Raw genomic sequence first — 13861 nt, forward strand, 5'->3', positions numbered from 1 at the left:
CTGTGTGTCATTTTCACAAATGTATTCATTTTTATGCTCATTTCCCCCTAATATATGCATTTTTGCAAACATTGCTTGGATAGCATCATCACAAAGTATGGATAACTGCAAATTTCGAAAGGTTCTGCTTTGGTTCTCATTTTGTTTCAGAAAGTGCAAATTTAATCAATTCAACTTTAAATGCAAACTGAATAAAACGTCTCCCACATCCTTAGCTGGGAGAGAGCCCCACTGAAGTTGGCCTTATTTCTGCCTAGACAAGTGCTCTTAAACTTTGGTTTCTTTCTTTGTAATTATGGTAATAATTTGAGTTCAAACAAAAAATAATAAATGAAATGAAACATAGTTTTACGAGGATAGGGTGTAAGTGTTAAAATGAATTGATATTTGTACAGAATTGCTAGGTGGTAGGAATTCGCTCCAAAGACCACATTGTCTGTGCTTCTGTGCCTTTAACTAGCTTTGTGACAGGCAGATATTCATTGGACGATGCCTTCTATTTTGATTAATGACACAAAACTGCAGCCCTTTGATGGCTGTAAGTGGCTTTTAATTTTTTCAAAATGGGAGATTCACCGACACTTGCCCAAGAAAGTGCAGTGACTTTAAAATAGCACTGTAGACTTTCAATCAACACAAAAATATTTTGAGCACATTTTGTCTTTTCCAATCCTTCATGCTGCATTTCCCATTAATAAAGGATGTGACCAGAAAGGCACCTCATTTTTCTTTATGAAGTGGCCTTTAAAACCATGTTCCATTGTGGATAACTTTGCTCTAGATCGGTCTGCTTGTGTGTACAGCAAACTGCTCCAGATTGGGACAAGGGTCCCTATCTGCCTCAGAGCTATCCTCAGATATGGACAGGTGTGCCGCAGGCAGTGACTCACCTCAGGGGGTAGAGGTGTCCCCTCTTTTAGGATGCTATTGGGGGCCAAGGTGTGGACCCTCATGAAAGTGTCAGATAGATGGTAGAAGCACCCTCCGGGAGAGGCAGGAAACTGAAGATCCGCTAGGGTGAGAGGTTGGGAAAGGAAAGCTCCCAGATGAAATCTGGGAGGGCCTGTCATTTTCTGTGGGTGGCTGGGATTAATAGTTACTATGGCTAGAGAGAAGATTCTTCATTTGTACACTATTCTTTGTATTTTAGAGAACCCGCTGCTGATTTTCTCTTCCCTTATTTTGTATGCTGTCTCCGTTGAGAATCTGTATTTTATGATAATCTGTATTCTACTATGCATTTCTTCTTCTTAATAATAAAAGTTAATAGTCAAGAGCCAATGTGGTGCAGTGGTTAGAATGTCAAGGTAAGTTCTGGGAGACCAGGATTCAAATCTCCACTCAGCCCTGATCATAGCTGCCAAGTTTTCCCTTTTCTCGCGAGGAAGCCTATTCAGCATAATGGAAAATCCCTTAAAAAAAGGGATAACTTGGCAGCTATGGCCCTGATGCTCATTGAGTGACCTCGGGCCAGTACATCACCTAACCTACTTCTCAGACGTGTTGTGAGGATAAAACGGGACAAGGAGGGAAGAAGACCCATGTATGCCACCTAGATCTCCTGGAAGAAATGTGGGCTACAAAGGTAATATTTAATATTTCTAATATTCAGCAAGGACCAGATGCAAAACCTTACTGGGGGTGGGATGCTTTTTGTATCAGTCCTTTTACACCAGATCTCAAACAGATAAACAACTTTTTGACTTTTAGAAGACATCTGCAGGTAGGCCTGTTCAAGGAAGTGTTTAATGGTTGATGTTTTATCGTGTTTTTAACATTTTGTTAGGAGCTGCCCAAAGTGGCTGGGGACAGCCCAGTCAGATGGGTAGCATATAAATAATAAAAACTATTATTATTGTTATTGTTGTTACTACTACTACTACTACAGCCTGTTTTTAGTCAAATGATGGCACCTCTCAGTACAGTACTGTGATGATCTTGTGCTTTTAAAGAACTAGACAAAAAAATTATCTTGCTGAACAGATTGTTTACTAAATGAATGAAGTTCTTTTTCCGGTAGTTCAGAGACACCTTCTTAAAGTCAGACACCACTGAATTTTTAAAAATTCCTCAATGACTGTGCCATTGTAGCAGAATTTACTGGGCCTATTAACAGCATCCCGCACATGGTCTTTTTATAAAGATCCAGGAAAGCAAAGTCAGAAGAATGAAGATTACAATGGATTTGTCATTCCTGTAATAAAATTTACATGAAAGCCAAATGGAGGATGAACTTACAAACAAATCCAGCAGAATTCATCATCATCTGGTAATCCTAGAATTTGTCTTGCAGAGTAAGAATTAATGCAATACCCCGAAACATATTGGGGGACTCATTCACAAGATGATCTTCCAGTTAAACCTCATCATGAGATGGGGCTGATAAAAAAACAATAGCAGAAATCCACCGTACTCTGAAACAATTCCATTCACATCGCTAAGTGAACCCATTGCTGTGGTCAGAAAAAGCAGGTGATACAGCCCTTCTGGACTGTTTCATGTCTGAGTGCTTCTTAACTAAAATCAACAACAGCAAAAACCCCTACCTGCATATAGAAAATTAGCATGTTGAGGAAGTTAGAAAACCTTCATTGCTAGCTTTCCAAGGGCAAAGCACTTTTGACATTAGGAGCAAACACCTGTTTATTTCCTACGGTGCTTCAGAAGATGAGTGTACCACTGGCTTTTCCTGAATGTGTAGATTTGCTCTTAGATCACAGACTCATGGAGCTGCAAGGTCCTTTGTCAACCCCCATGAGATGGAGCATCTACAATAGAGGATGCGATTATAGCATCCCTGAGACGCGGCAAGCTACTTCAATACCTCTAGTGAAGGGCAGCCAATCACCTCCCAAGACAGCCTAATCCATGGGTATACAACAGCGTTTCCGTGCGCTGCTCTGGTTCACCAGAAGCGGCTTAGTCATGCTGGCCACGACTCGGAAGCTGTACGCCGGCTCCCTCGGCCAGTAAAGCGAGATGAGTGCTGCAACCCCAGAGTCGTTCGCGACTGGACTTAACAGTCAGTGGTCCCTTTACCTTTTTAATTGCCTTCCATTTCCATACCTTGGTTCTCATCCTGCCTACTGGAGGAACAGGAAACAAGCCTGCTCTATCTGTATGGCAGTTCTTCGATCTTTGAAGACAGCTAACCTTCGCTTCTCAAGACTAAACATACCCAGCTTTTTCAAAGTTGGTTTCCAGGTCAATCATCATTCTGGCCACCTTTCCTTTGGACACAACGTCATCCTTAAAATGTGGCATGCGAAACTGGGCTCTGTACTATGCAGCCTGCCCAGAGCTGAAACAGCTTTGTTAAATGTTAAATGTTTCTTGTTGGAAATAAATTCCTTTGAAATCAATGGCATGTGCTTTGTAGTGCACTTAATTTGTGTCACGTTGCGTGATGAGGACTGTGGCTTCTTTGAGGGTTGTGTGGCCTTTATGGATTTGTTTGTAAGGAAAACTAAAGTAGATAATACACCTTGTAAAAAGAGGGAATGCTGATGCAATTGCGAGTAGAATTTGAGGCCTGACTGGACTCTTGAGTGGAAATTGTTTTTGTGTCCCTTTCTAAAATAGATTGACGGACTTGATTGGGAAATGCTTTGTTTTACAGAATCGGCGTGTATCAAAGATATATAAAAACAAGACAGACACTGGCTTATATGCATAGTTTGTTGGAAAGGGTATTAATTGGTGTTAAGTATATAGCAAGCAGTGGCCTATTCATTGCAATGAAGTTAGTAGTCTTTAGCATATTCAACCATCAGATGAACCAGAAAAACCAAAACACAGGGGGTTGTAGTCAAAACACATCAGAAGCACATCCGAACCTTGCTAACTTTCTACACTTTAATAGGGAAGAATCACGAGTTGGCAAGTAAACATTAGATGTGAAAATATCTCTTGAGGCATTTAAGCAAGGAACTTTACTCATCCAGTGGTTTCTTTTGGAACAGTGGACATGCTTTATTTCAATTTTTTTTCACAATTTATTTAAACATCTCACATATACAAAATAGGTACAATTTGTTTTTAAGAAATGATGATTCCTTTTCTGCCCATTGTAGAGGATGAAAATGAGATTTAAAAGAACGGACACCTGATGTTGGAGAAGAGAATGAGGACGGGGTGGGAGAGAAATGATCCACATGCTTAGTCTGGGGGTGAGATGGAATAGTCTGACTTTATTCCGAGGCAGATTCCAAAGAAACAATACAACTTAATACAGAAAAGTGGTGTGTTTTTTCCCCCTTTCCTTTTCTTATCCAAATGACTCTAGCACCATTAAAGTTCAAGTATTGGTTATATACTCTATAAGACTGAATCAGCACCTTTCTCTTATGCACGGGACCAAAAGCACCTCAGATCATATGTATAAGAATGTGGATCACACTTGGCTTAAAAGTGTATGAGGTAGTTCAAACCTTTGGAAGTTGTGGTTTTAAACTTCCTCTGTGGAAGATAGTCAAAGGCCACAAGTGGTGCAGACTTTCAGGATTTTTTTATTTGGTTTTTGTTTTTTTGGTTTCGTTTTTTTACACAAAGGCTGACATTTTCCACAACAAGGTGACAAAATCTTGGGAAAAAACCCCCTTCTGATTCCTTTTTGGGGGCTGTATTAAATTGCATTGCACAACGTTCCAACAAATCCTTCTCCTCTTTCGCCCAGATTTTAAGCTAGTAGATGAACTGAAGAAATGGAAGGAGTCAGCTTTCAGTATAAAAGAAGAAATGGCAAAGAGAGAATACTTTTTTTTGGTTTTGTTTTAAGTTAGTTTTAGTTCATTCATTTGAAACAGACTGGGCCAATGTCGATACTGAATTCTTGATCAGGGCCACCAATGTCCAAAGGTGCAATGTCAAGGATGGGCAAGCGAGATGGCTTATTTGTTCTGTATTCAATAATTGTTGAGCCCCATTTGTTCGTCTTTCTCTGTAAGATAGCAATAGCAAATAGTAGTCAGAACAATTATTCAGGCACCGATTGACCCACTAGTCCAACCCTCAAGCACATTTCACACCATCTAACATGCCGGGAGCCTCCTCTCTCCATCCCCATCACTTGTATTTCCCCTTCTCCTTTGCAGCACCACTGCCCAATTCTTGAACTACCACCACTCATAGTCTCATGACATTTCCTTTTCAATCTGATGCCTGTACAATGCTGCTTTAGTAACAGCATTTTGTACGGGAGAGATGCTTTCCAAACAGGCACTTTCAGCTTTTCCAGGAGCGTCCACCATGTGTTCAGAGTTTTTTTTGCAAAAGATGTATTTCCTGTTCACATTTTGTGAAAAAATGCCTCTGTGTGTGCAGCAAACACTACTGCCTAATGAAGAGTCTGGGTCTTCATCTAATGGGGGGTTTTATTGTAGAGGGAGGCAGGGGAGGGATGAGATGGGTAGCACTGTACCAATTAAACAGAGTTATTCCACAGGTCAACTAATTTATAGTCTTCGCTCTCCAGGAATGCTAATTTTCCAAGGCCCATGTCAGGGCCGTCTTAAGTATATCTGGCGCCGTGGTGCGGCGGATCCCTCTGGCGCCCCCCCGCCCTGTTTCCCAGTGCGGCAGGCGGGTGCAGCGCAGCTACCACCGGCGCAGCTGTGCGGTGCCCCCTGGTGCCTTGCGCCACCCAGCCTGGGCGTAGGGGCGGCCCTGGCCCATGTAACTGATACATGGTGGCTCTGAGTCAAGCTTTTCTTATAAATTATGTCTTTGACTACTGGGAATTCACAGGTAGGGTGTGAAGCACGACGGCAGTCTGCATGGCCAGTGTGGTGTAGTGGTTAAGAGCGGTAGACTCATAACCTGGGGAACCGGGTTCATGTCTCCGCTCCTCCACATGCAGCTGCTGAGTGACCTTGGGCTAGTCACACTTCTTTGAAGTTTCTCAGCCCCACTCACCTCACAGAGTGTTTGTTGTGGGGGAGGAAGGGAAAGAAGAATGTTAGCCGCTTTGAGACTCCTTCGGGTAGTGATAAAGCGGGATATCAAATCCAAACTCTTTTTTTTCTTCTTCTTCTTGTGGCACTCCAGATATTGGACTCCTCTATCACTAGCTAATGGCACAGCCAGCATGGCCCACAGTCAGGGTTGACGTGGGTTGCAGCCCAAGGCCAAAGGAAGGGCCACTCTGCTTTACGTTATGGAATTTATATTCTGCTCTATTTCTATAGAAAAAATGTGGCGTTACAATAGGAAGAGATTTTAGTGCATGGGTAGGCAAACTAAGGCCTTGGGCCGGATCCGGCCCAATCACCTTCTAAATCCGGCTTGCTGACGGTCCGGGAATCAGCGTGTTTTTACATGAGTAGAATGTGTGCTTTTATTTAAAATGCATCTCTGGATTATTTGTGGGGCACAGAAATTTGTTCATTTTTTTCTCAAAATATAGTCCGGCCCACCACAAGATCTGAGGGACAGTGGACTGGCCCCCTGCTGAAAAAGTTTGCTGACTCCTGGTTTAATGCCTTTCACAGGTGCTTGGAAAAGCTGAAGACTTACCTTGGATAAACAAAATAACCCTTATCGACTCCTTATTCTAACAAGTATGTTAAGAGACCTGGCTCTGTAGGAGGGCAATAACACTCAAAGATACTGATAAGCAGGAAGAAACTGTTACTTACAGAGCAGCCGTCTTCAAGAACATTGTACATGAACCTGCCGTTGCCTTCAGCTCGGAGTTCGACATCGTTGGATCCCTGCACTAACAGTGCGCTCTTCAGGCTGCCTGTTTCTGCATCCATGTAAGCGATGCTGTTCTTGCAGTGGTAAGTGATGTTCTGGGAAGCATGGTTAGCCAGTAGTCGCATGAAGGCAAGTTGGGTGGCCATGTCCTTGGTGGTTACACCTTCCTCGTTGTACTCAAACTAAAAATGGAAGGGAGGGGGAAAGCTTCAGTCAAAAACCACACGCATATTAGGAATTACATTTTGCACATAAGTCAACTTGGAACACCTTGGCCTCTGAAGGGCAAGGGAATTGGGGGACGGGGTGGAGTGGAGTGTCACCAGCATTTCAGAAGAAATAGTCAGAACTTAAGTTTTGTCCAAGGGCCACTGGGAGGCTTCAGGCAAAGCATCCTTTCAAGGGGCCTCACTCATTGGCCAAAGAAGGAGCAGCAGCAGGGAGTTTGTTTCCTCACCCCACTCAATCCCTACCAATGACGATAATTCATGGTGCTAAATGGAAGTTTGAGATTCAGAGGTGGTAGACTTGGGGTGGGAAACCTGTGCAACTCCAGATGTCATTGGACTGAAACTTCCATAATCTCCAGATAGCCGCTATGGCTGGGGATGATGAAGGATTGGAGTCCAGTGGGTCTGGAGGGACACAAGCTCCCCGTATCAAAATATTCACCCTCTGTTGGAAGCAGAATGTGTGGGAGTAGATGGTTTGCTGGTCTGACCCAGTCGGGGAGCCCTTCTTATGAGCAGGGTTAATGTATCTGTTGTGTGGATTAAAAAATAATCAGCGGGGTTTGTGCCTTCCTTACTAGAAGGTTTTTGGCCTTAGATAACACATTTATCACAATGGACACAGTATGAAAACTCACCTGACTACCACCATTTATCATTTCTCCAAACCAAATGTGTTTCTTTTCGGCAGGGTTCTTGCTGATATACCAGTTCTTAGCTGGGAAGCTTTCTGGATTGGCATGGATGCAAGTCTCACCAGTGGAGAAGTCACAATAAACTCTAATGGCATCCAGGGTGCAGCCTTGGTTAGGATCGATCCAGTAGAAGCCTATCGTTTTAAAAAGCAACAGTAAGCCCATCTTCATGTTAAGTACTCACATTGCTGCAGCCATAGGGACGGTACAAGTATTGACAATACAGAAACCTTAAATCCCCCCTTTTAAAAAAAATCACTTAAAAAGGTAAAGGGACCCCTGACCATTAGGTCCAGTCGTGACCGACTCTGGGGTTGCGGCGCTCATCTCGCGCTATTGGCCGAGGGAGCCGGGGTACAGCTTCCAGGTCATGTGGTCAGCATGACAAAGCCGCTTCTGGCAAACCAGAGCAGCACATGGAAATGCCGTTTACCTTCCCGCTGTAGCGGTCCCTATTTATCTACTTGCACTTTGACGTGCTTTCGAACTGCTAGGTTGGCAGGAGCTGGGACCGAGCAACGTGAGCTCACCCCGTTGCAGGGATTCGAACCACCGACCTTCTGATCAGCAAGCCCTAGGCTCTGTGGTTTAACCCACACCCAAAAAAATCACTTACTGTACGTGTAACTAATAGTTATTGTTTAAATCTAGTTGTACCATTTATTAACTTGTTGATGTGAATGGCTAAAAGTGGAGAGGAATTAGGTGTGGGGTTGGAACAGAAAGGAGGGGTAGATCCAGTAGCTTTAAATAAAAAGCCACAACCCCTGATATAGGCTTATTGGGGGTGGGGGGTGGGAGGGCTGGCTGTGTTACTAAATACAATTCCTTCAGTCTACAAGGACAGATTTTGTGATGCAGATGGAAAAATCCGTTCCTCCATCTGTTCTTACCCCAACACAGCTGATAGAGTTATGTGAGAATGACACAGAGAGCCAAATGCAGGGGTAACTAACACGATGCTCTGTAGATGCTGTCAGCCTACAACTCCCATCTGGCTCAGCCAGCACAGTCAATAGCTAGGGATGATGGGAATTGTTGTCCATCAACATCTGGAGGGCACAAACTTGGCTGTTCCTGGTCTAGTTGTTTGTCCACCTGCCTCTCTCTGCTACTACCGAAAGGTTTCCCAGGCAAAAGGAAGAATGGCAGCTGCATGGACAAGTGGCACACACAGATTTCCACTGGCCATCCACCCACGAGTGAATTACATGGTCAACAAGCCACTAGGTCAAGCATCTAGCACTAACGTACCACTGGTCCATTCTGGGTGGCTGAGTCTTAGGTCACGGCAGGTGCGGGCTGGGTTCTTCCTGGAGCCTTCTGGGGTCAGGAGGGTCTCGATTTGGTTGTTCAATGTTTTCAGGGTGGCATCAACTTCATAGTCCTTGGGTCTAAGAGATGGCTGATCTGCCCGGTAGTATTCTGAATCAAAGCCAATTTCGTATCCGCCACCATTGGGACCAGGTGGGCCAGGGTGGCCAGGTGGGCCTGGTGGACCCTAAAAATGTTCAGAAATGAGCATGCCTTTGTTTAAATCAAGTTCACTTGATTGTGCAGAAGGGCCAACCAATGCCCCCCCCCCCCACGAAGAGCCTAAACACAGTGCAAGGTGCATCAAATGGTTCCTCTGGGGCCTATTATAGAAGTGGCCCATTTTCATTAACCCTAGTGGAGGCAGTGGATGCTGGACAGCAGGCATGTAGCACTCACTAAGCAGAGAGCGTGGACGCTTTGCCCTGGTTTGTCTTGCAAGAGTGAGGTCAAATGTAATATGAACACCAGGCAATGGCCAAACAATGTTCCGCATTGAATTTCTTCTACTTACGTTGCATTTTGAAACTTTATTGACAGGCACTGGGGGGGGGGGCAATTTTAACTGGGAATGCAGCACATAGTGGAGGAGAGGTTTGCTGCTGCTCCCCCCCCCAAAAAAATCATAACTAAAATTCTGATCAGGGTTCTAACTTATGCAAGGGGCCTATGTGAGGACATCAGGGTCCCATGCTGCAGACATTTGCCCTCTAACACATGAAGGGTGGCAGGGATTGGCCAAGTGACATGACGGAGGGAGCGGAGATGGCATGCTCGTCCTTGCTCTTCCTCAGTTTTTCTCACATGTCTGGTAACCGTATAATGCCCAGTTAGGGCTAGAAAGTCAAATAGAAGGGAAGCCTTTTCATTTCAAACATTTACAGGGCAATCGTATGTCTGTTTACTCAGAAGCAAGTCCCACTGTGTTCAGTGGGGCTCGCTCTCATGTAGCATGCGTCTAGAATTGTAGAACTTAAGAAAATAATATTTTCTTTTTTATTATTGGTTAAATTTCTATATTGCTTTTCATCTGAGGATCACAGGGCAATTTTCAACAACAACAACAACAACAAGTAGTAGTAGTAGTAGTAGTAGCAGCATGGTAACAAAACATAAAAAACCAATAAATAAAAACTAAAAACCCTATACAAGTTTCTCAAACTAAATGCACTAATGACACATTTGCTTGGAGGTTTTGCTTTGTTTTTATAACTATAAAGTGGCATATACATTTTATGAAATAGAATAAAGAAGCACTGTCCTATGCAAGTTTGGTCAGATGTAAGCTTCACTGCATTCTTTGGGGCTTCCTCCCAGGAAAACTGCGTAGGGTTGCAACTCAGGCCTGTAATCCTGTATCCTGGGGGTAGCTATTCAGGTGATGTGGGACTCCAGCTCACATCAGCCTCAGCCCATGTGGCAATAACCAGGGCGGGGGGGGGGGGGGATGGAAGCTGTAGTCCAACATTATCCAGAGGGCCCCACATTGGCTACTCCTGCTTTACACGCTTACCTGGGAGTTATCCCCACTGAATGCGGTGGGACTTCCTTCTGAGCAGACATGGACAGCCAGGTGCCGCTCGTGTTAAAATGGCCCCATACCCTCAGCATCCTGTTTCATACTTACAGAAGGTCCTTGGCTACCCTGAGAGCCACGCACACCGGCAGGTCCAACAGGCCCAGGAAGACCATTGCGGCCATCTTTGCCAGGAGGACCAGAAGGACCTGAAGGGCCCTGAAGGAAGGAAGCAAAGAAACACCCACAGATTAGTACACCACCAATGCAATGAAATATAGAAATATATAACCACTTTTTTTCAAAATCAACAACAACAAGACTTTTCAATATCCCACACAAAGGGAGAGTGCTCACATACCCTTGGGCCAGCGGGTCCAGTAGCACCAGGTGAACCTTGGTCTCCATGATGACCCTGTTGAAAGGAGAGAGGTTTTTTAAAACATGACTTACTCCTGTATTGACTTACACCTGTTTCCATACAGAAAATTCATCCTTGCACAAATGGCAAATTCTTGGTGGGGAGGGGATATAATGGAGGGCTTATTTTGATCCTCAAAATATATATATATATATAAATAGGACAGGGATGGAGAAGGTGAGGAAACCTCCAGATGTTATTGAACCTCAACTCCCATCAGTCCCAGCCAGCCCAGGTTAGTGGTCAGGGGTGATGGAAGTCAGAGGCTGAGGACACCTGAAGGATGACTGTCCTTATAACAGGATGTCCAGTCCCATCCCTGAGAAACAGGAAATGATAATGATGACAAACATGCCACTGAGCATATATGGTCTCTCGCCCCCCTCAATGAATAATCACCGTCTGCCCCCATGTGGGGCAGGATCCCCCTGGGGCAGGATTTCTAGATGGGCTTCAGTCATACACAACATCTCTGCTTCTGAAAATTAATCGCTGGCCTAATGTAAAGGAAATGCTGATGACTCTACAGAGAGCTGCTGCCAATCAGAGTTGTCAATGTTGAGCTATGTGGACCAAGTCTCATTCCTTCTTGTGCGAAAAGGCAACACCACAGCAATAGCTCCTTCACACAGACTAATCCCAAAGGGCCTTAGGGTGTGCAACCGATGATGCAGGGCCCTGTGAACGTGCTGATTATCAGGGAGGCTATATTATTTCTGTTGCTGTTTCGCCCCATTGTTCGGGCAATACACTTACAGCAATGCCAGGCAGACCCTGAAGTCCATTGTGTCCCTTAAAGCCAGGTGCGCCTCTGGGTCCCTTGTCACCAGGACCACCTTTCTCACCACGTGGACCTGCTGGGCCCTGTGGAAGGCACAAAAAGGGAAAGGTGAAAAACAGAATCTTTGCAGAGAACATTCTACCTGCAGAGTTTGTTTAGACACACACACACACACACAAGTACATTTGCTTTTGGAACATTTTCATGTCTAGAAAGCAGACTTACCTCTGTTTAAAAACAATTCTGCTGAGCAAGGACTGCGGCTCAAAATGTCTCAGGGTCCCTCTCCTTTTTACCAATGGCTTTATCTGTTACTCTACCACTGATCTGGTCTAGTAGGAACAGCCTGAGTCCTCGCTTGAGAACAGTGTTATTTTTCTAGAAAAAGAGGTGCCGGAATTCACCCTTGTTCTCTTAGAATGGCAATGGGGCCCACCTGAGAGGTGCTGGAACTGAGTTCTAGTGAGTTCCAGCTGAAGAAAAGCCCTGCTTGAGACTAGAAAGTTTCCTAAGCATTGGTTTTTTGTTTATATCCAGCCTTAAGTCACATAGCAGGTTGTGTCCATTTTGATGAGCCTGCACCTCAGAATTACTACACTCGACACTTGCTTTCTCTTTGTCCTCAAAGGGCTCACAAGTCAATCACATAAGGAATGGGAGTTAGGCTAGGTACCCCACCATTGCAATCTTAAAACCTTCCAAACGAAGGGAAAGACCACTACCATATTCTAAACTTCCTACTCATGCCAAATTTTCCCCATGATCTATACAACCCTCTGACTGATTTCCAGAACCCAGATCTCCATTCCTGCCCTCATCATGGGCCTTCTAACAAAAGGACATAATTACAGAAGTGACACAAAACCCAAACTTACGGAAAGACCTCTTGCACCAGCAGGACCAGCAGGACCAGCAATTCCAACAGGACCCTGAAAGGTGACACAAAGCACAGTTAGAGAAGCTGCTCGCTGTAGGCTGTGATGACAAAGCTCCTTTTCCTTGCCCAACAAAGGAATGACCCAAGGGTGGCTCAATACATTCGTAATATGGAAGCACAAGTGGTTCACACTTCATGCCCTCTGCGTTTCTTGCACTGAACTGTAAGTTCAAGTCACTTGTACTTCCTGTTCACCAGACATGAAGTGAACACCGAAAGCCAGTCATAGCAAATGGTTGCTGGAATGAAAGAGCATGTGTGGCATTTTCAGAAGCCCCTGTTTTGGGAGGTCTGGTTGCAAAGGGACTTCTGTTTCAAGGGAACCAAAAAGTGTAACCGTACAGAGAACTAATGCCACAGGGGGGGAGTGATGTGGCAGCTCACAGCCACTTGACAACAGGTTGTCTTCATTCATTGGGGACAAAATGGGAAGTGCACTGGTACCACTTCAATGAGAATCAAGAAGGAGTACTGTGATCCCCGCTGCTTTATTTTACAATGAATTGGCAGTAGTGGAATGTTCAGCGATACAGTGGAGGGCTTGGCCATAGTTTACAGGATAGTAGTAGCCATTATGCCAGGTTTTGAGTAGAGTAGGGCTCCCAGGCAAATAGTGGGCACCCACCGTGCAGAAAACAGGGATGGAAAAACAGCACCATCCTACTATTCACTAAGCTTCAGGGTTAACACCTGTAATTCCCTTCCCCATCACAATACAGAAGTGCAAGGGCCAGATTTCAGGTCTGAGAAAAGCTGGAAGATTGAAGTCTTATTGATACAAGGAACAGAATATTCTTATTGGACAGGATATAAGGGGGAAATACCAGGTGGGATGCATGGTAGTTAGGGGAATTGTGCATGTGTAGACTGATGAGAGGGTGTGCTTTAGGGATCAGACATTGAATGTAGACCAAAATATCATCATCATTAATGATAACGTTTCTCACACTTTGATAAGCTTTCAAGGCTCACTGCGATAACAAAATCACCCCTCCATCTAATAGCAAACTCAGCTGGTGATGGACAACAGCATAGCAACCCAAATGGGGCCACTGAGAAAAGGAAGGTGCTGGTTTGTACAAAAATATTTAAGATGCACCCTTGCTATAAAGCAGGTGCAATGGAGTACCCTAGAAGACAGCATGGTCAACACTAGACAGGAGCAGCCCACACTGTGACATTCTGCAGCAAACCCCACTTGCCTGGCATCTAAAACTCAACCCATTCAATAAGCAGTTAAGTCTAGTACAAAACTACAACAGGTCAACTAA

General features: G+C 44.5%; 1 protein-coding gene across 1 annotated transcript in view; it reads right to left on the reverse strand.

Annotated features, from left to right (window-relative positions):
* Positions 1–4490: 4490 nt before the first annotated feature.
* Positions 4491–13861, reverse strand: part of COL1A2 (collagen type I alpha 2 chain) — a 61778-nt gene continuing 52407 nt past the window's right edge. Inside the window, exons 43-50 of the mRNA XM_035128748.3 lie at positions 12529–12582; positions 11629–11736; positions 10813–10866; positions 10563–10670; positions 8876–9122; positions 7565–7755; positions 6636–6878; positions 4491–4939 (exon numbers count right to left, since the gene is read on the reverse strand). Of these exons, the coding sequence (XP_034984639.2) occupies positions 4793–4939; positions 6636–6878; positions 7565–7755; positions 8876–9122; positions 10563–10670; positions 10813–10866; positions 11629–11736; positions 12529–12582 (1152 nt within the window). The 3' untranslated portion in view covers positions 4491–4792. The remainder of the gene's footprint in view (positions 4940–6635; positions 6879–7564; positions 7756–8875; positions 9123–10562; positions 10671–10812; positions 10867–11628; positions 11737–12528; positions 12583–13861) is intronic.

The sequence above is a fragment of the Zootoca vivipara genome, chromosome 11 (genome assembly GCF_965207765.1).
Source record: "Zootoca vivipara chromosome 11, rZooViv2.hap1.1, whole genome shotgun sequence".
NCBI classification, from domain to species: domain Eukaryota; kingdom Metazoa; phylum Chordata; class Lepidosauria; order Squamata; family Lacertidae; genus Zootoca; species Zootoca vivipara.